Source organism: Dendrobates tinctorius, unplaced genomic scaffold (genome assembly GCF_039654945.1).
Source record: "Dendrobates tinctorius isolate UK_male_01 unplaced genomic scaffold, ASM3965494v1 ptg000010l, whole genome shotgun sequence".
NCBI lineage: Eukaryota > Metazoa > Chordata > Amphibia > Anura > Dendrobatidae > Dendrobates > Dendrobates tinctorius.
In genome coordinates this window covers 2,221,010-2,245,089 of record NW_027361678.1, presented here as the reverse complement: position 1 = coordinate 2,245,089, position 24,080 = coordinate 2,221,010, and the positions used below count along the sequence as shown (strand labels likewise).

The 24,080-nt window shown below is 44.4% G+C and overlaps 1 protein-coding gene across 3 annotated transcripts in view; it reads left to right on the top strand.

Annotated features, from left to right (window-relative positions):
• Positions 1-24,080, top strand: part of KIAA0586 (KIAA0586 ortholog) — a 192,795-nt gene that overhangs the window by 69,432 nt on the left and 99,283 nt on the right. For all 3 annotated transcript variants that reach the window (XM_073585646.1, XM_073585636.1, XM_073585640.1), the window contains 9 exons: positions 501-676; positions 1,221-1,337; positions 7,539-7,616; positions 7,938-8,119; positions 8,723-8,841; positions 17,174-17,307; positions 17,540-17,675; positions 18,254-18,470; positions 19,665-19,900. In XM_073585646.1, the coding sequence (XP_073441747.1) occupies positions 501-676; positions 1,221-1,337; positions 7,539-7,616; positions 7,938-8,119; positions 8,723-8,841; positions 17,174-17,307; positions 17,540-17,675; positions 18,254-18,470; positions 19,665-19,900 (1,395 nt within the window). The remainder of the gene's footprint in view (positions 1-500; positions 677-1,220; positions 1,338-7,538; positions 7,617-7,937; positions 8,120-8,722; positions 8,842-17,173; positions 17,308-17,539; positions 17,676-18,253; positions 18,471-19,664; positions 19,901-24,080) is intronic.

Here is a 24,080-nt window from a genome sequence, read left to right as displayed (position 1 = left end):
GTCCTCCTATTGGCAAGCAGCATCACACCCACTGTCTGTGTCCCCCAATGAATGGCTCGGAGAAAAGGATTTTACGGTGAGTACACACAAATCCCTATTTTAATTTCTTATCTAACTGGATTTACAAGAACCTCATTTTTCAGCTCAGCTTTGATGCGTTCATATATATCAGCTAGGAGTATATTAGGATCAGAGAACAAGAGTTAGAAACCCTGCAGTTATATAGATCTCTCTGATGGATTCACAGTTAACTCTTTCTTCAGTTTTTATTCAGTGAAGTATAGAGTCTGTAGAAGGCAATCGGTTAAAAGGAAGGAGGTGTCTTATCTTCTTTCTTCAGCACTCTTGAAGATTGACAGTCCGGACCAGCGTCATGGTTGTGTCGTTAGTCCGAACAGTGCTGCCATCATTGACAGCTTTGCATCTGAACCTTCAGAGGAGCGCAGGAACAAGGAACCAGCTTCAGAGCTGCACTCATCACTTATTTTGCTTTACTGTAGGGAGACCGCGGTTTGGGAGGGCTGCTCCATTACCATCTGCTGTCATCCTTGCCCATCCGCAGCCTGTAGTGAACATTTCCATTCCACCGAAGCCTGTGGCGGAGGCTGTGAAGCCCAACATCGCTGTGGTTAAGATAAAGTCTGAGAAAAAGGATCCCCCACAGCTTAGTGTGCAGGTATGGGTCACATACCACATGGTTTTGTAATGTGCATTTTTTTTTTGTAATATCTCTGATGAGTAGAGTTGAGCGACTTTGGTCGGGTCGGGTTTCATGAAACAAAATTTGTTTCAGATGAAACTGGTCCGACTAGGGCAAAAAAAGTCGGAGTTTCGTCCGAAACCCGACCCCTATGCAAGTCAATGGAAAATAAAAGTCGGCATTGAGCGGATGACATTCATCCACTCAATGCCGACTTTTAATCCCCATTGGCTTGCGTTGGGGTCGGGTTTCGGACAAAACTCCGACTTTTTCGCCCTAGTCGGACCAGTTTCATCTGAAGCAAATTTTGTTTCATGAAACCCGATCCGACCAAAGTCGCTCAACTCTACTGATGAGCAGTGGTCAAATAAACACTGTGCTTGTAATGGCAGCCATGATTCGGAGGTCCTGTAGTGGTGTCCGTCATCTGGATGATGATAATTATGATTCACCCTCTTAGGATAATGGTCCATATAACATAAAAGATTCCTCTCATAGACTTATTTCTCCTTTGTTCCAGGTGTTACCTTGCGTTGATATAGACAGCATTACCAGTGACAGCCCGGGGACATCCCATAGGACCCCAAGTCCAGATCTACCACCTCGTACACCCAGTCCTGTCAAAACTGATATACAGGTATGACTGTCCCAAACGTACGATCCTTATCCCTTCGGCCCTGTTTCTCACATCCGACATTCATGGTCCGGATACTGACTGCAGTGTTTGGACTGGCGGCAGGTCGTCTGATCCGAGCTCAACACCTTTATAGGCGTATATGAGGCTGTAGCTTTTGGATCACGAGGTGAAACATCGCAGTGCGTACAAAAACCGTGAATGTCAGATGTGGGAAACTGGCCTATGGTTAAAGGGTTCTATTATTTTTTTTTAGGATCTCGCCGCTCTGCTAACTTCCAGCTTCCCTCTTTCTAGGGGTTGCTACTTTCTTGGAGATTGACAGTGCAGACAAACGGCATGGCTGCACCGCTGATCTGACCTGAGTGTATTCCCATTCTGCAAACAGAGGCAACTTTGTCTCTTCAGGACGGGGGTCCTTAGGCTGGTGGGATTCAGTAATCTGGCCGACTGAAGAGCATCACGAGCAGATTATAAAGCATGAAGCCTGCAAGTGGCACATGCTCCTTTCCTACAAAAGCTGTAATCTGCAGAACTAAAAATCTCCGGTTTTCAGTGCTTCTTACGTAAGCCCCAGTGGACCCAATGGCAAGTGTGTAAAAAAGGTTAACATACCCGTACCAATGCAGGACTGGCATACGGGAAAGAAGACCGGGCACACTTTCTTAAATGCAGTCAAGAATTTTAATATGCAAAGAGTCCCGAGGCATATACACCCCCTCACACCCATTCTGATCCTCTATATGAGGAAACTGTCATGCCACCACTATACCTGTTCTGTTGCCTACCATTATATTTGTGCCTACTGCACATATCAAGACTAATCTGTTGGCACACTGATGAAGGTTTTGACAGACCGAAACATTTGTGATGTGACTACTGTATGTATTGCACATTAAAATTCTTCACTGCATTTAAGAGAGTGTGCCCGGTCTTCTATACCACATTCCACGGTTTGGGAACCTACCGGAGGTACCTCCATCACTGACTGTGCTAGCATTTTCTATTTTGTATTGGCATATGGGATAGACTGAGATCTTGGGATGACTGTTGACGTTTGAGAAATATTGGTAGTATTGCAATATAATACTATATTCACATAAGTCACTGTGTAGATTAGTCAGTTTCCCCTTCTCCCATGACAGCATCACATGAGAGAGGGATTTGCCCATCTAGGACAGTAAACCTACTGAATTAAAGGGCGGTACCTCTCCTCCGCATCAGTTTGGTTTCCTGTCCTTGAGGGAGCCGAAAAGTGAAGAACGGTATGATGGAACTTACCTAGGTCCGAAGGGTGTCCTTCCAAATGATGGGCTTCCCGAGGTAGGAGGAAGGTTGTCCCGCTTCCTGCCTGGAAGATGATTTCATCCAGTGCCTGGATTCTTGGGATAGTAATATCAGGGTGAAGACTGGAATTCAAATCTGTTCCTCACCACACCTTCAGAATATTATCTCCCAGGGGGTCCCAGGGAACAATTAAATCTGGAGATGGAAGTGTTGAACCTGGTGCAGAAGCAAGTCCTGACAGGTACCAGTGGTGGAGCAAGTGAAGGGATTCTATTTTCCCCGTTCTTAATTTAAAAAAAAAAAAAAACAGATGACACCTTCAGGACCATAGTAAACCTGAAAGGGTTGAGCAAGTTTCTAGTCTTCGGGTCCTTCAAGATGGAGTCCATAAAGTTGGCCATAAAGGTGCTATTTCCAGAGTATTATATGAGTGTGGTAGGCATCCTTCAGGTCTATTAGCACATCCCAATCCATGTGGAAGTTCAAAACTTCTTGAGTGGCCTTGTATGTAAACAAACAAGTCAGACATTTCTATTACAGAGCTCTACCCTTTGGGCTATCTATGGCTCCAAGGGTATTTGCGAATATTATACTGGAAGTCGCAACACATCTTCAGGAGCGGAATACCCTAATAATCCCGTACTTGGATGATTTTCCAGTGGTCGGCATGTCAATAGAGCACTGTAGTGGTCAACTAAAAAGAGTCAGGACCAGGCTGGAATGGCTGCTAAACCTAGAAAAATCAAAACTGGAACCACGGAGGATTCAGTCTTTCTTCTATTCGTTTTGTAACAAGGATTCCCTTGGTCATATCAGATCAATGATGTAATATCGACAGATGCAAGCTGAGAGATTGTGTAGTCCAGGGAGTCTGGTCGAAGACCAAGAGGGGTTATTCGTGAAATATGAAAGAGTTCTTAGTGGTAAGAAATGCAGTAATAAAATTCACCAAACAGTCGCCTACATCAACCATCAAGGGGGCACGAGATCCTGCTCTCTAATATTGCTGATGGAAGAGATCCTTCAGGTTGTGGAAGAACATTGGTTGATACTTGCAGCACTTCACATAACAGGAAAAAAAAATGAAAGACCAGACTTCATGAGTCAAAGCACACTAAATGGATCTTTGGGGCCAGGCAAATATAGACCTTTTTGGAAATGAGCAAAACAGGAAAATAGAAAAGTTCTGCTCTCTGAATCCAAGAGAGAAACCCTATGCAGTGGATGCTCTGCAGATTCCTTGGGTCTTCAACCTGGCCAACACCTTCCCCCCATTGATATTGATTTCCACAGTATTGAGGACAGTCAGGGAGGAGCAAGCGAAAATCCTTCTAATTGATCCATTATGACCCAATAAACCATGGTTCTCATGGATAAGGAGGATGTCTGTATCAGATCCATGGGTCCTCCCAGATGGACCAGATGTCCTCAGCCAGTGTCCAGATTGCCATCCACAAAGGTCGGTCCTTCATTTGACAGCCTGGTGTTTGAAAGATCATCATTGATTTGGAAAGGGTTCCCCCCGAACTTAATCTCTACTCTGCTTAAAGGCAGAAAACCAGTAACAACTAGAATATATGGTAGAACCTGGGAAAAGTTCTTGGCTAGTTCAGTGCAATCCTTGATAAAATCATAAAATGTCAATAGAGGTCATATGAGAATTGCTCCGGAAAGGTATGGAAAAGGAGTTGTCTACTAGCACTGTTAGGGTGCAAGTGTCGGCCTTAGGGGTCTTATATAATTATAATTTGACGACTGATAGATGGATCATGAGATTCATCAAGGCATGTGACAGATCCAGGCCAGTAACTGCCCCAAGAATTCTTCCATGGGGTTTAAATCTGGTCCTGGAGCAATAACTAAAGCCCACTTTGAACCTCTAAAGAAATTGCAAGTTAAGACACTAATCTTAAAAACGGTGATATTCGTGGCGCTGACTTCAGCCCGTAGAATCAGTAACATGCAGGCATTATCAGTTGACCACCTGTTTAAGCAGGCCACTGAAGATAGGCTGAGTCTGGTCTTAATATAACTCTATCTCCAAATTCCATAGAAGCCAGGAAAATTGTTCTCCCCTCATTTTTTAATAATCCTAAAAATGCAGAGGAGCAGAGACTTCACACCCTAGATGTTAGATGGGTGTTCTGGTCCACACGCTGTTTTTTTTAATTATTTAAATAATTTTTTTAAAAAAACGGCGTGGGGACCCCCACATTTTTGATAACCAGCCTTGCTAAAGCAGACAGCTGGAGGCTGGTATTCTCAGGCTGATAAGGTTTCATGAATATTGCCCCATCCCCAGCCTAAAAATAGCAGCCAGCAGCTGCCCAGAAAAGGCACATCTATTAGATGCGCCAATTCTGGCGTGTTGCCCGGCTCTTCCCACTTTCCCTGTAGCGGTGGCAAGTGGAGTTCATATTTGTGGGGTTGATTTCACCTTTATTGTCAGGTGACATCAAGCCCTGAGGTTAGTAATGGAGAAGCATCTATAAGACGCCGCCATTACTAACCCCATAGTCACATTGTATAAAACACAGACACTAAGAATAAAGTCCTTTTAATTGAAAAAATTACACAGACTCCTTTAATAATCTTAATTAAACCATACTTATGACCTCACCTAATTCCACCAAAGCCCTCGTTCTCCTGTAATAAACCAAAAATAAAAAAAACAACAATATCCCTCACCTCTCCGTTGTTCTGTCCCACGCCGTAACCCAGGTCTGGGAGAGAAATAGTTTTCAACCTGAACGGTGCCAAGATGTGACCATCCACGCTGAGAACCACTGGTGAATGAGCAGTCTCATTGACTAGCGGTGACGTCACTGAGGCTGCGTTCCAAGCTGGGTTGAACTGCGGTGACATCGGTGAGATCCCGCTAGCACCATGAGAGTTTTTCTCACGGAGCTAGTGGAGATCTCATCGAGGTCACCACTGTTCAGCCCTGCTGGAAACGCAGCCTCAGTGACCGGAGGTAACCTCGATGAAGCCACCGCTAGTCACTCAGGCTGCACTCGCAAACCTCATTCTGACCCCATAGACTATATATAATGCATCTGTGTGCTGCCCATGATATACACTTACAGCTCACGGATGACAAACACAGACATCTGAACACGGCCGTGTATCACATGACATGCAACACATCTGACTGTAACGTGTGCAGTTCTGGAAAACTAATAGGTTAATACCCATGCAAACCATTCGGGCTCCCATTGCAAGCAGCAATGATGAATTATTCATACTTTAATTACTCATCGTTACAGGACAATCACCTGTCTGCGAGCGCACCCTGATTTAAAAGGTAATTTATTCATTCTTCATTTGGTTCTGGCAACTTTTCAATAATGTCGCCAAACCGTATATGCGTCCGTAATGGAAAACATCTGTGTGGATTGTGATGAAATGTGCTGTTTCCATAACATTTAGACCCTACACATTCAATTACAGAGCTAGGTTGTCGCTGATTAAACCCCTGCCAGGTGGGAGACACATCTACTTTTCCTCTTTCTTAGTTGTCGCACCTCTTACTAACATTTGCTTTACAAGGACGCTGTTTTTGTGCTAATTTTTTTTTTTTTACTTTATTAAATGCCTGAACGATCAGGAATATACACAGTCCGTCGTGTTCTCTGCAAAAACAGTAGTTAACTTGGTGTCTACACATGTTTTCGTCTTCAGCGTCACATTTTCTCCTTTTTCTTAGGCTGTGCCGGCAGCTATCAGCCCCGACTCGTTAACCTGCTCAGCCAAAAAAAGGGGATTTGACCAGTGGGGGGGATAAGCAGCTGCAAGATTCCTCTGATTACACTGATGTCCGGGGAAACCAAGGCTCAACCTAGGGGATTGAAAGAACAAATCCAGCCCTCTTGGGTCAATTTTTTTTTACTTCCATCGTGATTAGATTGATCTAGTAGATCTGTGCTGACAATTATTTAATACCTATGGGCATAAAGGCCACATACACATTAGGGAAAATGTTTTTCAGCATGATGGGTTGACTATATAAAGTATAGGGGTCCTCCCGACTTCCCGACAGATGGGAATGGAAGGGACAGGTTTGTTAACTTTGACTGTAATATGCCTTTACATGATCACTTATCCAATGGGTAACTAATAACTTATAGATTGGGGGGTTCGACTTCTGGTAACCCTACGATCAGCAGAATGGGACATTTTAATCCCCATGAGACTTGAGTTGCAATGTGCTTATTCTATACCAACTCCATTACCTGTGGGAGTGCCGAGCGCACTTCTCAGCTGTCCTCATAGAGAATGAATAACGCTATGTGACCTCTTGCAGTGAGACCCCCATCGATCTGTAAGTCATCACCTCTCATGTGGTTAGAGGTGATAACTTACTTTTACATTACAAGCCCTTTAAGGAGGACCTTTAGGTGGACTATAATTTAATCCTCCAATTTGTTCAGCTCCGCTAATTCTGGAACAGTTTTTCTTTTTCTTATCCTCCTTTCCAAACTGCATCCCCAGTGATAAAGATGCACATTTTCCCTTCAACTAATTGGGCTTTTACCACAGATCTTTTGTATGGGCGTGGCCATGTTTTGATTGGCCATCGGCATCAGAGAAGAAAAAGGAAATGCCCACACAGTTCTGTGTTACAGTTGTTTGAAAAAGATTGCGGTAAAGAGGCCTTTTCACTGCATTTTTTTTTTATTGCAGTAATATTGGATTCTGTACACACCACCAGTGTACTGGGATTTGTAGTTGGGATGAGTGGGGAGAGGAGCAACTACTGAGCAGTGTATGGTAAATCACTACGGCAAGCGTGACGTGCGACTGTAGCAGTTATCCTAGGGAGAAACTAAAGCATTCGATGGAGAAATGGTTAATAAATTCCTATAGAATTTAAACTGCTTACAATTATTACAATAAATGTATTTTTTTTTTTTTAAGTTGCCAGAAAATGTTGAAACGGAGGAAGAAATCCTCGCCCTTCCGGGTAGCTCTGTACAAGAAGCAGACGTCACTCCGGTAAAAGTTCACTTGTGTCTTGTACTGATCCCTGTGGGTGTAAGACAGCACTTGGAATAATGTGCTTTACTGGAGCTATATTATAGCTTTTTGCAGTGTAGCTTTACATTAAAGATCATCATTTCCTTCATTATGCTCTTATATCTACCAGGCTAAGGATGGGGTAGATGGAGAACCCGTAATGACTGTATAGATCAGCATCCCTGTGTATGTCCCCTTAGGTGATAGCACCCCACACTCCAAAAATATTCCAATATCTACTCTTCTCATTGGCTGAGCACTAGGGATCACTGTATTAAAATAATGTAATTTTTTTTGTAGGATGATCAGGTTGAGGATGTTCCGGAGCCTTTGTTGGAGCTCGATGGCTTTGGCGATACAAATCCACCTCAGTATGGTGGAATTCCCTTCCCTCCTCCGGCTCCTGCTCTACAGACAGACGCCGATGTTCTAGATGGGATCACTCTAAGGAGAGAGACGATGGTCAACAGATTGGCCGGCAGGTAAGATCTACATTACTTCACTTCTTTCACTTTTTTCTTAACATGTCTGAATTTGTTGGGAAACGTGGACAGGGAATTAACTCTTTTATCAAGTTTTTACGCCACTTTTCTAAACTAGTTCCTACAACTAGTTTCTACAAGTTGTTTAAATCCCCACACCATTTGTTTAAGAAGACTCATGAGCAGAGTCGAGCGGATATGTTCGGAATGGGTCAACGAATCTGAATTTGCCATATTCATGCCATATCGGTACCGTATTCGTCCTGAATTTATGTTTGATGATCGATTTCGAACATAGTCATTTCTACTCCCATTGACTCCAAGGACGTTCGGCGTATATTACAAATACAATATTCGCAGCCGATCGTAATCAGAAGCAGATATTGAAAAATTCGCTCAACTCTACTCATGAGATCGGCGCACTTGATGGATAGCGTCCTACTAATATAAAGCCTCTTCTAGTGTTGTGCTACCTCCTTATTTAAAAATTACCTGTGCTTTTACAGGGCCTTATGTATGGACTTGGTTCCAAAACGTCAAGTTTTCATCTCTTGTGATACTGGAAGAGTAGAAGCTACAGGAATTTTTTTTCTTATCTTTCAGGTTGGAGCAGGAAATCTTTGACCGAGTCGTCAGTGAAATGCAATCAAAGAGACAGGACATCATTCCTCATGTCACCCCATCCAGCAGCGACAGCAGTGAATCTGTGTCTTCTGCTATTGGTAGGTTGATTGTTGTGCGTTTCAGTTGTATATGGTGCAGAAAATATGCTCAGTTTTTTGGTCCCTACAGTTCTTGTGGCTTTTGGGACTGCACCGTTTTGACATTTTATGGTCTGGAGCATATACACGTCACAACACCGCTGCAGCCACTGTAAGCGCCAAGATGTATTCAAACATTGAATACATGAAGTGTCATAGATTTTTTGATTGGGTAGATATACCCTTGTGCGTGCTGTGGCCTGTCCTAATTAGACAGAGTCTTATTGAGCGCTCAAGGAAGGAAAGATGCCACACCTGGTTAGCAGCAGTCCATTCCAGCAAAACTCTGCTGGTTTATTGAAATATACATGGTTTTATCAGTTCGTACAATGGAGTGGTTACTCATTAATATAAAGGCTGAACTTCTAGTTTAATTGGTCAGTTTGAATACATGAACATATGTGGATGTCCGACACGGGATGACTTAAGCATCAGATGATATACTGCTGTCCCTTGTCTTACAATGTCAGCAATGTTCTGATATCGGCTTGCACATCTGGCCTTACTTCCTCTTCTGTATGTCTGCTACAAATGTCACAAGACAATGCTATCATGAGATGACTGGGTAGCAGATCATCTCCACCAACTAGTTATAAGGTTCAAACTGTGAATATGTATCTGTGTGCAGTATATATGAGTATATAAGAGTATATGGAGTATATAGCATATAACCTATAGCCGGCAAGTGAGATCTATTTGAAATACACATATATTTCCATAACAATCCCCCCTTAGATATCACTTGCCCTAAAATCCTGCTCCTGGCCCAAAGCGCTGCAACTCTTTTACGCTGCCAGTGGTCTGACATACGCCTAGCGCATACATCCTCCTCTGTACAGACTTTTCACAAATGGGCGGTCAGGAGATCTGTCCCTAACGGGGGTTTGGTGTAATGTAATCAAAGTCTCTTAGTTAGCAGTCTATGCAGTCAGTGCATGTGTATTCTCTATCAGGTGGGTAATTTATTCAGTCAGGTAGGTCATCCACAGCATCATTCCAGCTCAGGTGTATCTTCTGGTATGAAGTCCTTTTCCTGCAATGCGGTGCGTGGATTCAGGTGGGGGTTTTCCCTCCAGGTTGGTGGCGTCAGCACTTGGAGAAGGGCCATCGGATCTGTGATTGAGTGCTTCTCTTTACGGACTTTTTCCACCAACACTCAGCAGTCTGCTGACCTCAGGGCGTGCATACCAGGCACCAAATCTGGACCTGGCAATGAAGGAGAAAAATTCGAGAATAGACATTAGCAAGATTCTTGATAAATTCAATTACACATGCAGACAAAGTATCACATTGCATAGTTAATTGCTAAGTAAAGAATACCCCTAACCTGGGGGTTAGACCCAAATAAAGTTTCATATTGGTGACAGCTTTTTCTGAGCCTAGGGGAGTGTCTAATGCCAGGGTTTGTCTGTCTCTTGGGCAAATTTTTTAGCATGCTGCTCTTAAGTGTCCCACCTAATCTATGATGTGGGATGGTGGGAAGTGTGTGTAGGCCTAAGTCTGACCCTACTGCTGATCAGATCTCTTGTGTCAGGTTTGCTGTGTATATGGGTCCCTGATCACTTGCTATCGCTTCTGGAACCCCCATATCTGCACACTATTTTTGAGAGTAGCTTCTTTGCAGTAGTCTTCGCCAACCGGATCCTTACTGGGAAGTCTTCAGGCCGGATGGCGTGGGGGAACTTTTCCCGCTTGTCCGATGTTGGATTTGTCGGAGGCCAGGCAGCTGCTGGGAATTTTGGCTGTTAAGGTGAGAGTCCAGTCTAATCAGGTCATTCATCTGTGTCTTCAATTCTGTGCGAGGGCCATGTGCCCAATGAATCACCGTAGGGTACACACTTTGAGGTAGACTGGGTCTGTCTTGAGGTAGACGTTTTGAGGTAGACAGGTTTGAGGTAGATGTTTTGAGGTAGACAGGTTTCTTGGAGCCCAGTGCTTTTGCCCTACAGCATCCAGCTTTCCTTCTCCTCCTTCCGAGTCTGATCCTGCTACTTCTTGTACAGGTTTCAGGAAGTCATTTTGTCAGGTTTTCTCGTCTTCAGTCGTCTTGTAGTAGCCGTCCGGCTCTACGACCTCTTCCATTTTCCATATTGTCTTCCTCTTGGCTGCTTCTTTGGCTGACACGTCTGCTGTTGATGCCCCGTGTCTCTACTGTGTTCAGTTTTCCGTGTGCCTTGACCTTCAACACTGCCACCACTTTTAGTAGTTGAAGAGCGTCCAGCAGGTCTCTGATGGCTCCATGATGCTTCACGGTCGATCCGCTTGCTGTGATGAAGTCTCTTGAAGCCCAGATGGGTCTGAAGTCGGGTGCCATGCCATGCGAGTACCTGGAAGTTTTGTTCTTCGCAACCTGACAGGCCTTTCGTTAGCTCTACCAGTTCCACTTCTTGGGCTGACAAACTTCTGGACCATAGGATGTCTTGATTGCTGGTCACTGCACAGCCTGTGTGGAACCTTCCTTCATCATTTGCTTTGCAATACTGGAGCCATCTACGATATCTTGCAGTTTTTTCATCTGAGGGTCCGTATCTGCATCCCCCCTTGGGAGTGGGAGTAGAGACAGGTAACGGCTGGGGGCACTGAAGAGTGGTGGAGAGCAGCCTTGTCAGGAGGGCGTGTGCTGCAGATATTGTTTTTATGCAAGAGGGCCCCCCCCTTGCAACTGGATCCAGGCCGGCTGAGAGGTAGTCTAGAGGCCTCTGGTTTTCTTCGGCGGGTCTGTTTTAGGACTGGCCAGTAGCATGACCTTCTCCATCTTTGTCGTTCCTTTTCCGTTCGGCCAAGACTGGATGGCTTCTCGTAGTCAGGGAGGCCTAGAGCTGGCGCAGAGACTATGAAGTCTTTCAGTTTCCTGTACGAGATGAAGGCTGCAATTCGTTGATGCAATTGTACAGAGGCTGCATTAAGCCTGGAGCACCAGGGATCCAAGTTCTGCAGTACGACACTAGACCAAGGAAGGCCTGCATCTTTGGAGTTGTTGATGGAGCCATCTTCTCCTCCGCGGTCCTCCGGGCATCTGTCAAGTGTTTCGTCTAGTGGGCGATACGGTGTCTTCAGGAACTTGCTTTTGACACCACTGGACTCTGTTTTGCAGAACTTACGTTGCTGCTCCGCCAGGCAGAGTAGAGGAGACATGGAAAGCACTGTGCAGGTAGCGATGTCGATGACTTCTGCATGCTCCGCAATCCAGTTGACGTGGATGAGGACAATGCTCTGGCAAGCTGTGAAAGGTTCTGGGCCCTCTTTTGCATCACTGTCCATTTGCTCCGCACCCCCCTTGTGCGTTTTCAGGAACTGGTCATCCAGGTGAGGGGGAACATTGAGGGGAGCTTCGGGCAGATCCATTGCCGTGAGCACCGTTGCTGTGGCTCGCACGTTTGTCAGCAGAGTGTGCAGATCTGGCACAACTGGGGTTTCAAACACGGTTGCTTCACTCACAGCCCTCAGGTTATGCACCATTGAACCCAGTCTGGTTCTCCTTTCACAGTCTTCCTCTTGATCGAGAAAAGCTGGGACTGCATGATGATTCCCGTGGGTGAGGCGGCTCAATCTGGCCTTGCTCTTTACAGTGCCGTGAGTGACTCCCATCTTCTGGCACAGGGCCGGCAGGAAAACAAGCCGTTATACTGGGGTCCTCTTCGTCAGAGATGACGTCCAGCTGAGCTTTCTTGCTCTCGCAGGGGGTCTTTTTGCTGGGGCGTCTTCTTTACCAGCCAGCAGCAGTTCCTTTCACCCAGCTTGATCTCAGGTCAGCATTTGTTAACCAGTTGGAGGGGCTGAGTAGCTGTCTTCTGGTCCAGGGCCTGGATTAACTTCAGGGAGCACCTTCAGAATCTTGTCCAAGATGATCCTCTGACGCTGGAGCCAGAAGCAGTGCAGCCATTTCACGAAGCGGGTGTGGCCCCTCTCGGTTGAGAGTTTTCCTGGCCCATGCCAAAGTTCTTATGCCGTACCTTGAACAGCAGTTCCACTTAGACCTCCAGTTGGTCAGAGGCAGTTTGGCTCTGGGTGATGAGCAGCGGATGCTGGGCCTTCTGAGCGTCCGGGGTTCCAGACTTGGGTGACACCCGCACTTGCGCAACTTGAAGTCTCCCTTGGACCATAGACTTCCGGGTGCTATGTCCAGCACCTCCTTGGGTAGGCTTGCGTCGGTTGTTCGAGGCAGGCTCTTGTAGGGCCACCAGCATGATTGGTTCTTCCTGGGCCTGGGGTGGAGAGGAGGTCAAGGTCACATTTTCATGGTACACTTTGGTCACCTTCAGTTCCTGCAGTAGGTCTGCGCTCATCACGTGTTGTGGGCAGGTCTCCACCATAAACTGGAACAGGATGGAGTATCCTGGTTGTGTCCACATGCTCAGGGGCTTGCAAGCTGGAGAACGTCTGTCTTGACCTTTAATCCCCACACAAGGAGTGCTCTGATAGACTGGTGGGGTCGGGGATTTTCACTTCTGACTGCACCAGTGTCCACAAGGAAAGATATGACAGCCCCCAGTGATTTGAGGTATTGGGTCCGCTGACGGGGTTTCACATGTCAGGGACGTGACGTCTGGCGGACCTGGTTTGCCTCTGTCCTATGGACAGGGTTCTTCATTGTCTTCTGTGTTTCTTTCTTGGCCTATTCCTCTGCGCGATGACCTGGGTTGCCGGGGTGCTGTGCACTGGTTCCGGAAATGGCCAAGGTTGCCACAGTTGAAACACTTGCTAGCTCTCCTGACTCTGTGTGATAGTTGCTCCTTCACGTCAGTGGCCACCACAGGAGGGCCTGTCCTCCACACTCCAGGGAGGGACTCAATTCTTCTGGCTTCTGTGAGCAGGACATCTACTGCTATTATCCTGTACTCAGGCCTGGCCACTATCAGTAGTTTCTTGATTGGTTCTCTTAGTCCATGCACAAAGGCCTGTGCCAACATTAGTCCGTGTTTCTGATCATGAATAGTGAAGCCTTACATTTGGAATAGTTGCCTCACTCTGCCGTGAAACTCGTCTACAGACTCTGTCTCAGCCTGGCCCTTATTATGTAGGCTGAGTGCTTGTCTGGCCTTGGCCCACTCTCTGAGCTGTTCTATTAGCTTTGATCCTGATTCCCAGGGATGCACATCTAATTCTGATGGAAGCTTGAAGTGTTCCTTCATGATTGGCTAGAGTGTTTCACCTGCTTTTATCTCCATTATGGACCAGAGATCACTCCAGGTTGCAGCATATGTCTGCTGGCTCTGCTGCATTCTTCGGTAAAATGACATGGGGTCCATATCTGGGCCTGGCAGATTTTTTAGAATACTAAACACCTGACTAAGGGTGAAGAGCACATAGTGTAAGAGTTCTGGCTCTATCTGCCCCTGCCTACTTGGTGTCTGTGAGTTTCTCCTAGTACTATGCAGCATAATCTCCTCGTTATATTCATCAGAGGAGGAACTGTGCCATTGTGTGTGGGTAGTACCACCCCTTCTGAGACTGCAGCTCCGTGTCAGACTTAGCAGGTGCAGTCTCTGATGGCACACACCTCCCTTCTGCTAGCTGTTGTATCGGGAGGGCACCTGTGTTATGTGTGGGGAGTGATTCACTTTCTTCTCCTGGTGTCATAACTGTCTCTTTAGAGAGGGTGCCTTGTGTAAGTAGGGACACCTCATTGTCTGGATCTGGCACTGGGCCAGCTGGTGACGATGAACTGAAAGGTGGGTGAGAGAGAGAGAAGGAGGAGAGGGAGGAGGAGAAGTTTGGAAAAGGAGGAGAGTGGGGATGAGACAAAAGAGGGGGAGAAAGTGGAGATGAGGGGGAGGAGAGGGGATGAGAGATGGGTGTTAGTGAGGTGGAGAGGGAGGAGAGATGGGAGAGAGAGAAGGGGGAGAGATAGGTGGAGATGAAGAAGATAGAGGAGGGAGAGAGAGAGATGGTGAGGGAGGATGAGGTATAGGTGGAGAAATAGATGAGAGAGGGGAGGTGGGAGTGAGAATAGCGGAGTAGCTGAGAGGCGAGAGCTGAGAGAGATGGGAGGAGTGGAGAGAGAGGAGATGGTGGGGGGAGCGACCTGCTGCCCCCCTTCTGCCGTCACAGAAGGCATGCTTAGATCTGTGGTACTTCTCAGACGGCACATCAGAATGCCGCTGAAAAACACTTTTTCTACACGTAAAAAATAATCCTTTCCTGTTCACACTATCTGTTAGCACCTTCTACGCTGTAAAATTCGCTGTCACTTTAAGAAATGCAGATGGCAATTACTAGCTACTTCCCTTTTTCCTTTCAATACATTATGCCACGCTACAGCTTTGAAGAAAAACTGGTCTTGCAAAACCACATACTATGTCTGTTTTAAAAACTGAAAAAAGTGATCAAAACTTTAAAAACTTTGCAACCCCTTTTAACTTGCTTAAAAAGGTAGGAAAAACAAAACAAAAATATTTAGTAAAAGACTTCAAAAGTAGTGGACACAAAATGGAAAATCAAAATTGACAAGAGAACACAGGAATAACCAAAAGCAGGTGATCTCTTTTTAACAAAACTGAAAGAAAGAAGTGAAAACTAAAAACTGATAAAATGTCACAAAAAGTGGAAGAAAACTAAAAGAGAAAAAAATGATTTTCTTTCTTTTTTTCCTTAAAAGGATGAAACCCAAAAAATTGATAAAATCAAAAAGTATATTAACTTTAAAAAGAACCACTCAGAAAAACCAATAAATTCATGGAAAATGGAGGGAAAAACAAAAAACAAAAGGCACAATCAAGAAGTTGATAAACCTTGGAAAAACACTCCAAAAAGAAAATAAAATAAAAATCCAAAAACCTTCACCAATAAAAAATGTTAATGCAGAATGCAGAACACACACCCACTTCCTCTTTCTATGCCTGCGTATCTCAGTAAAACAGTAAAATCTTCTGAGAACAATGAAAACAAAAAAGCAGACTAAGACTACAGTGATATGCTCAAAAAACCCCAACTATCCCGAAAATTGTCACACTACAGTAACAAGAATAAAAATCTCCACCATAAATGCAAGATAAAACATAAAATAGGGAAAAACAGAATACAAATATGACAATATGAAAAATATATATCTGGGGCACACCCTGTAGGCAAAAAGAGGAAGTATACAAGAAAGAAGAAAAAAACTTTTTCTGCTTCAGATCTTTGTGGAAAATCAGCAGTGAAAAAACAGGTTGATGCACATATAGACGTCCGGGGAGAGATCGAAGCCCTTGTTTTGTGACACTTATGTCAAACAGCTGCTGACAACCGACAACTGCCAATCACCCGTGGCGCTTTGGTTAGCACCGGGATGTATCACCCTCCGTCGTGGGAGACGGGCGCCGTGATATCCCACTAGATTATCACCCCTCCGTGTGCACCCGGGGACCGTGATAATCTCACCAGTGATCAGCCTGTGATATCTCTCCAGTCTGCCAGCATCCGCGTGTGTGCGGGTGACGTGACAGCATATAGCCTATAGCCGGCAATTGAGATCTATATGAAATACATATATATTTCCATAACAGAAGTATAAACTACATTACTGCCATATAGAATATACTTCTAAAATGGAGGAACGTGGCCAATAACTTTGCCAAATTGTGTACCCAAAAACCATGGCAGATTTCCTTTCTTTGATGGGGACCCTATTGTTTTGTTTTGTTTTTTTATAACCAGACTTTTGTCTCCCGGACCAAAAATGTAAAGAGGACCTTTCACCAGACTGTGGCTGCCTTTTTTATTTAATAAAATAATGCACTCCCCCAGACCGGTGATCTTTTTAATTGTAAGTTATTGTCAGAAGTGACCCCATTGTCCTTGTGGCCGTTTTCACAGTGAAAAAACAAGATCTTGCAATTTTACGCTAATCCAGCGTTGCTGCGTATCTTCCTAAAATGTTCAGTAACCGCTTAGTAAAATACGCAGCAGTGATGGACTCGTGTACAGAGTGAGATCTCTCTTTCATTGCTAGAAGGGTTGTGGGATCCTCTCTCCATGCTAGGAGCATACATCCTGGAAGTTCGTGCTCCCGAGAGCCTAGGGGCTACCATATCGATTAGTTGGCCATCCAATCCCATCAAAAAATGGTGGACACAACTGATCACATCTAATGTATACTGTATGGTCAGCATTAGGCTCGCTGTCACGGCGCGTCTTCACGGAGGGCTGTCACTGAGACTACATGAGGCTATATTCTACTATATGAGACCCCTTAAATTCCGTGATCACATTTGTAGACTTTATAAATACTTGACACAATTGTTCATCATTGATTACAGTACAGTAGCATCTGGATGCACAAACACTAATTAGTTATGCTCTTTTGCCGTAGATGCCCCTGGTGTTCCTGTAGAGTCCGGCCTGCTCCGCCAATATGTTGAAGAGTTCATGGCAGAGAAAGTCGCCATGATACTGGCTGAAAGAAAGACTCAACGTTCTCCACCACCAGAGCAGACAGTTGTCCAGGTATATCAAATGTGGCAGGAAAGGAAGCTTTGCTTTTTTATTTTGTGCCATCATTTGTACGCTCCTGACTGGTACCCCATACATATTTTATGATCAGGGAAGGGGCGGTTGTGTGGGTTATTGGGTTCATCAAGTATGAGGGCAAAGACTTCGGCATTTTAGGTGTGACGGTCAGGGAAGATGTGTTTGTTAATCTCCTGTCGGCAGTGCTGTAATATTCTCTTCTTTGCAGCCTGTTGAGATTACTCCAGTTCCCACTCCTCAGTGCACGCCGCCATCATCTCCTGTTCCTCCTCCAAGAGAGATGATAGTGAGAACACCTGAACTCTCTCCACAGGCGTCACTGGATGAACGTCAGCAAGAACCAGGTTAGTTTTAGGTTGGATTCAGACTAGCGCTCATATTATCGGACCAGTTACCAGTGCTTGCCGTACTGGTCCGTGTGCGAAATTGCCCATATAGTAGTCATTGTATGGTCCGCTGCAGAACACGGACCAAAAACACAGTCGTGTGAATGTGGCCTTAGGGAACTAACCATTAAATCTAATTTGAATGACAGATGTATTGGTCGTCCCAGAAAGCAGTATACTTAAAGACGTTGTCTCAGGAGCGCATTGCCTCCTGACTTCATGCTCGCTGGGAGGGACGGTGGGCTCCTGGCGATTGACGTTTGGACCAGCGGTATAGGTGCACCACTGACCCAAACTGTGCACTAAACTTCCAACATCAGAGGAGCACAGGGCACTAAAGCCGGCCATATCTGGCTACCCAGCCAGCTTCTGAGCAAGACTTACAAGCTATGACTAGCTTTACTATTCGGGAAAATCTGCACTTACTCCTGTTAGATAAATGTGATATTTCAAGATTTTGTGTATGAAGAGTTTCTTGATACAAATATAAATTACTTTGTATATAGGAAATGCAATTTAAATGTTTTTTTTTTTAGGGAAAATTGTTAATTTAACCCCGGTGGTCACCCCTACAATAACACCAGTAGCTTCTCCTATCAGAGCAAATACTCCCATATCTCATATATCAGAAGACCACGAAGAACCGGCTTCTGTAAAGAGTCCTTGTCCCAATGCTTGGAGCAATACCGAGCTGCCGTTAGACGAAGAGAACCCACACTCCCTAAAAGAGGCCGTGCTATACAAAGATGCTGTGTAAGTAGTATATTAAAGGGGTTGTCCACCGTTGAGTCTCCAGCTCTGCTCCCCATGTCTGTCATTGTCTGCTTGTATGTTTTTTATCTTCAATGTAATAAAAGTGATATTTTATTTATTTTGTGCCATTTTCTAGGCCCTGCACGGAATTTAGATTGGGTTTTTTATTTGCATTTGTACTTCAGGACTTTTAACTTTGGTTCTGATCACATTCATATGTTTGTTGTCATTCTAATGTTGTATTGACTAGGGAAATGATAGTTGTCAGTTTAATACATTTTCAAGAGGAATAAAATTGCAGGATTTGAGGATTGAGCTACACCTTTATATGCTGGTGACAAACTATGCACTAAAACAGACATGGCAGTAGCACTGACAAGTCCTCTTTAACTACTTCCAGACTGCCCATAGACTCTGGTCAGTTTGCTTTTTAATCTCCAGTGATGTTTTAAAAGTTCACTGCATAGTGTGGTAGCAGCAAGAGCGAGGAGCCGGCTGTCAGACACAGCCAGACACCCCAAAGAGAAGGCAGAGAATCAGGAATTGAGGCTGTGATTACGGGACGTCCATCAGCTGCTAAGGTATTGGCACGTCTTGCAGAATAATTGGCAAAGGTGCACAATACCTGCTGGACTTGTGGCGTCTTTTGGGCTCTTTGCAGGATACATCAGCAGCTCCTCTTCTCTTAAAATGTGGAAGTGAAAAGTAATGGATGGCCCCTTTTATAGTTAGCCTGCAGTCTGATTAGGAATGCTGTGATATAGAGAAGTTTGATAATTCAGTATGACTATTCCGGTGGGCGGTCCTACTAGTACAGTCCTCTCTGTATAACTGCATGCAGAGATGGCTATCAGTCACTGTGTAGGACCACCCACTGGACTCTTATGCAACAAACAGGGGATTTTGATAAATAAAATGCAAGTTTTACTGAATCTCGTCACAGAATAATATATATCAATCTGATCCGCTCCTCCTGTAGATCTAGCACTAGACTCCCAGGTGACTGCGTATCTTTTTAGTAACTTGCTCTTGTTTTGTATGCTATATTGGCAAATCTGTACACTTTCTATGTAGTATTGTATTATGGAAAGCTAATATAGTGTACTCAGGATGATAAGTGAATATAGCAAATACACAGCACACAGATACACACGCTCTTTTTTTATTCATGTTTTCTTTACATTTCCTCCTTAGTGTAATGACGGTGGCTGAGGAAGAAGAACCAAAGAGCCTAATCTCTGTTACCTCTCCTGAAACACAGAAGCCAATTGTTCCTTCTCCTATACGAGAAGTGACACCTCCTCATTCTTCATCCAGCTCCTCAACATCCACCGAGCAGAGCAGCACGATCACTGAGTCCGACACTCCTGACAAACCGCTGTCAGAAGGAGAGGTCCTGTACAGCGATGGGCAGATCATTGTCCCGAGAGGTAAAGGTTGCGAGAGACAAAATGATTGAAATGCACGGTGATTATTAAATGCATTTTATACGTGATCACTCCCATCATCTCTTAGATATATCTATATGTTTTTTTGTGACTGCAGGATATACTGCTCAAGGGGGATCCGTATATTCCATCGTCACATATGTTTCAATGTGTCACAGTTTGCAGTTAGTGAAGGAGGACCTGCCCTGAGCTGAGAAGTGTATACGTATACAGGGTGGGCCATTTATATGGATACACCTAAATAAAATGGGAATGGTTGGTGATATCAACTTCCTGTTTGTGGCACATTATTATATGGGAGTGGGGAAACTTTTCAAGATGGGTGGTGACCATGGTGGTCATTTTGAAGTCTGCTATTTTGGATCCATCTTTATTTTTTCCAATGGAAGAGGGTCATGTGACACATCAAACTTATTGAGAATTTCACAAACAAAAACAATGGTGTGCTTGGTTTTAACGTAACTTTATTCTTTCATGAGTTATTTACAAGTTTATGACCACTTATAAAATGTGTTCAAAGTTGTGCCCATTGTGATGGATTGTCAATGCAATCCTCTTCTCCCCCTCTTGACACACTGATACCAGCACCGCAGAAGAAATGCTAGTCTAAGGGGGATCAGATTCCTTGTAGGAATGCTCGGACCTGACACCCATAATGTGGTGGTGCACTATCTTGCTGGAAAAACTCAAGGAACGTGACCTCTTCAGTGCATAATGAGGGCAACTCATCATCATGTAGCTATTTCAGATATCCAGTGGCATTGAGGTTTCCATTGATGAAAAATGGCCCCACTATCTTTGTACCTCATATACCACACCATACCATCAATTATGGGTATCATGTCCGAGCATTCCTACAAGGAATTGGGTTGAAATTAGGGTTAGGGATGTGTTGTGGTTAGGGTTGGAGTTAGAATTGGGGGGTTTCCACTGTTTAGGCACATCAGGGGCTCTCCAAATGTCACCTGGCTACCGATTTCAATTCCAGCCAATTCTGCGTTGAAAAAGTCAAGTGGTGCTCCTTTCCTTCCACGCTCTGCCGTGCGCCCAAACAGTGGTTTACCCCCACGTATGGGGTATCGGCGTACTCAGGACAAACTGAACAACAACTTTTGGGGTCCAATTTCTCCTGTTACCCTTGTGAAAATAAAAAATTGGTGGGCTAAAAAATTATTTTTATGGAAAAAAATATTTTTTATTTTCACGGCTCTGCTTTATAAACTTTAGAGAAACACTTGGGGGTTCAAAGTTCTCACCACACATCTAGATAAGTTTCTTGGAGGGTCTAGTTTGCAAACTGGGGTCACTTGAGGGGGGTTTCCACTGTTTAGGCACATCAGGGGCTCTGCAAACGCAACATGAAGCCCGCAGACCATTCCATCATAGTCTGCATTCCAAAATGTCACTACTTCTCTTCCGAGCCCCGAAGTGTGCGTGCCCAAACAGTAGTTTTCTCCCACGTATGGGGTATTGGCGTACTCAGGACACATTGGACAGCAACCTTTGGGGTCCAGTTTCTCCGGATACCCTTGGGGAAATAAAAAGTTGCAGGCTAATATATAATTTTTGTGGATAAAAAAGATTTTTTTTTTTCACGGCTCTACATTATAAACTTTAGTGAAACAATTGGGGGTTCAAAGTGCTCACCACACATCTAGATAAGTTTCTTGGGTGGTCTCATTTCCAAAATGGTGTCACTTGTGGACTCCTTACTATGTAGGCACATCAGGGTCTCTCCAAACACGACATGCGTCCAATTTCAATTCCAGCCAATTCTGCGTTGATAAAGTCAAACGGTGCTCCTTCCCTTCCAAGCCCTGCCGTGTGCCCAAACAGTGGTTTACCCCCACATATGGGGTGTCTGTGTATTCAGGACACATTGCACAACAAATTTTGAGGTTCATTTTCTCTTTTAACATTTGTGAAAATAAAAAAAATGGTTCTGGAAAAAAAAGTTAAATGTTCATTTTTTTCCTTCCACATTGCTTCAGTTCCTGTGAAGCACGTAAAGGGTTAATTAACTTCTTGAATGTGGTTTTGAGCACCTTGAGGGGTGCAGTTTTTAGAATGGTGTCACTTTTGGGTATTTTTAGGTATTTTTTTCATGTACACCCCTCAAAGTGACTTCAAAAGTGAGGTGGTCCCTAAAAAAAAAAAGGTTTTGTAAATTTTGTTGTAAAGATGAGAAATCGAAGGTCAACTTTTAACCCTTATAACTTCCTAACAAAAAGTTTTTTGTTTCCAAAATTGTGCTAATGTAAAGTAGACATATGGGAAATGTTATTTATTTTTCTATTTTGTGTGACTTATCTCTCCGATTTAAGGGGATAAAAATTAAAAGTTTGACAATTGTGAAATTTTAAATTTTTTTTGCCATATTTCCATTTTTTTCATAAATAAATGCAAGTCATATCGAAGAAATTTTACCACTGACATGATGTACAATATGTCACGAATAAACAGTCTCAGAATCAGCGGGATCCGTTAAAGCGTTCCAGAATTATAACCTCATAAAGTGACAGTGGTCAGAATTATAAAAATTGGCCTGGTCATTTAGCTGCAAATTGGCTCTGTTGCCAAGGGGTTAATAAAACGAGCAGCCCCAGCGTAATGATCAGTATTCTTAAGGATATAGTCACACATGACAATTGCCACGACTAACTGCATAGATTGTAATGGCGTTCTTTCTGAAGCATGTGTGCAGATTTTTGCAAGCTGCATTTATATAAAAGTGAATATACATGTAAATCTAATCCAAAGGTCTTTTGACCGCTGGCTTTTTCCTCTCCGGCTGAAGGTAAACCGTCTGGTGTCTGTAGGGCAGGCCCATATTTAGGAATGAGTCTTGAGATGATGGTAACGTATAATGAACTCTTTAGCATCGCCGCACTCCTACTCACCTACATCTGGATTTATCCCAGTGAGACCAGTTACCGGTAGTTTCCATTTGGCAATGTGGGGAGGAAGGTCTGCATTTTGACTACATTCTGCAATATTCATGCAGTTTGTTTCTCAGTTTTAGTTTTAAACAGAACGTGTCAGATCTGATACAGCTAGTAACCGGCAGATATGGGGGCTAACAGTGTTAGGAAGGTGCCCAGCCAGTAAGTGCAGTACCCAGGAGAAAATGAACTGTATTTCTCCCAGAAGCCACCGGCTTTCAGTGATACAGGCGTGCCCGAATTAATTACAGCACTGAGAGCGCTGTATGTGAGCACGCCCGGCGACGACCGACACCTCGCTCAGCAATGCATTAGTGCAGAGCCAGCTGTTTGCACTGGATGTAAGCACAACCCGGAACTGACTGTCACTGCTGTGAGCGATCACTGTAATTGCCCTGGCACACCTGTATGACTGAAAGTCGTCGGCTCCCGGAAGAAATAAAGTTTATTTTCTTCCAGGCGCTGCATTTTCAGTACAACGGACGGTCACTCGTGATGAGCGAACGTGCTCGGATGCTAATAGAGTGTCTTTGGCGTGCTTGAAAACTGTTTGAATCACCGCGGCTGCATGTCTCACGGAATATTGTCAGCCGCAGCACAAGCAGGGATTGCCTGTACATTAGACAATCCCTACATGTGTTGCGGCTGACAAATAACCACGAGACATACAGCCGTGGGGACTCAGACATAGTATGCCGAAGACACTCTGTTAGCACCCGAGCATGCTCAGATAACGCCTAGCGAGCACCTTTTTATTGCTATTAACCTGCAGAATATCCCCAAATCTGCAGGTTTATCGCATTATCGTGGCCATACACACATTCTAATTTGGCAGACTAGTATCTCCCCACTCAGCCATACACATAAATACGCAACTCGGTCAGGCGTTCATGCGTTTTCAACAGGGAGCAAAAAGCCGCTGCCAGAAGTATTTTTGCCCGAAAACCTAAGGATTGGGGCAATGTTATTCTAACTGTCCAGACCTTCTCTTTACGAAGATCATCTGTCAAGGTGGAGCCTGTAGCCCGCCATACAGATCAGATGGTTGTGTATGGGGTGGTTGGGAGGGATGCAGCTGGCCGACAGCTGTCTTAATTCTTCTAGAGAGGAAGAGCCATCCTGCTATGTAGTTATTTGTACACATTTCTTTAATCATTCATTATTGTGCAGTTATACAGTTCTTAGCTGCTGTAATGTTTTCCAGAACTGTCTATGATTTT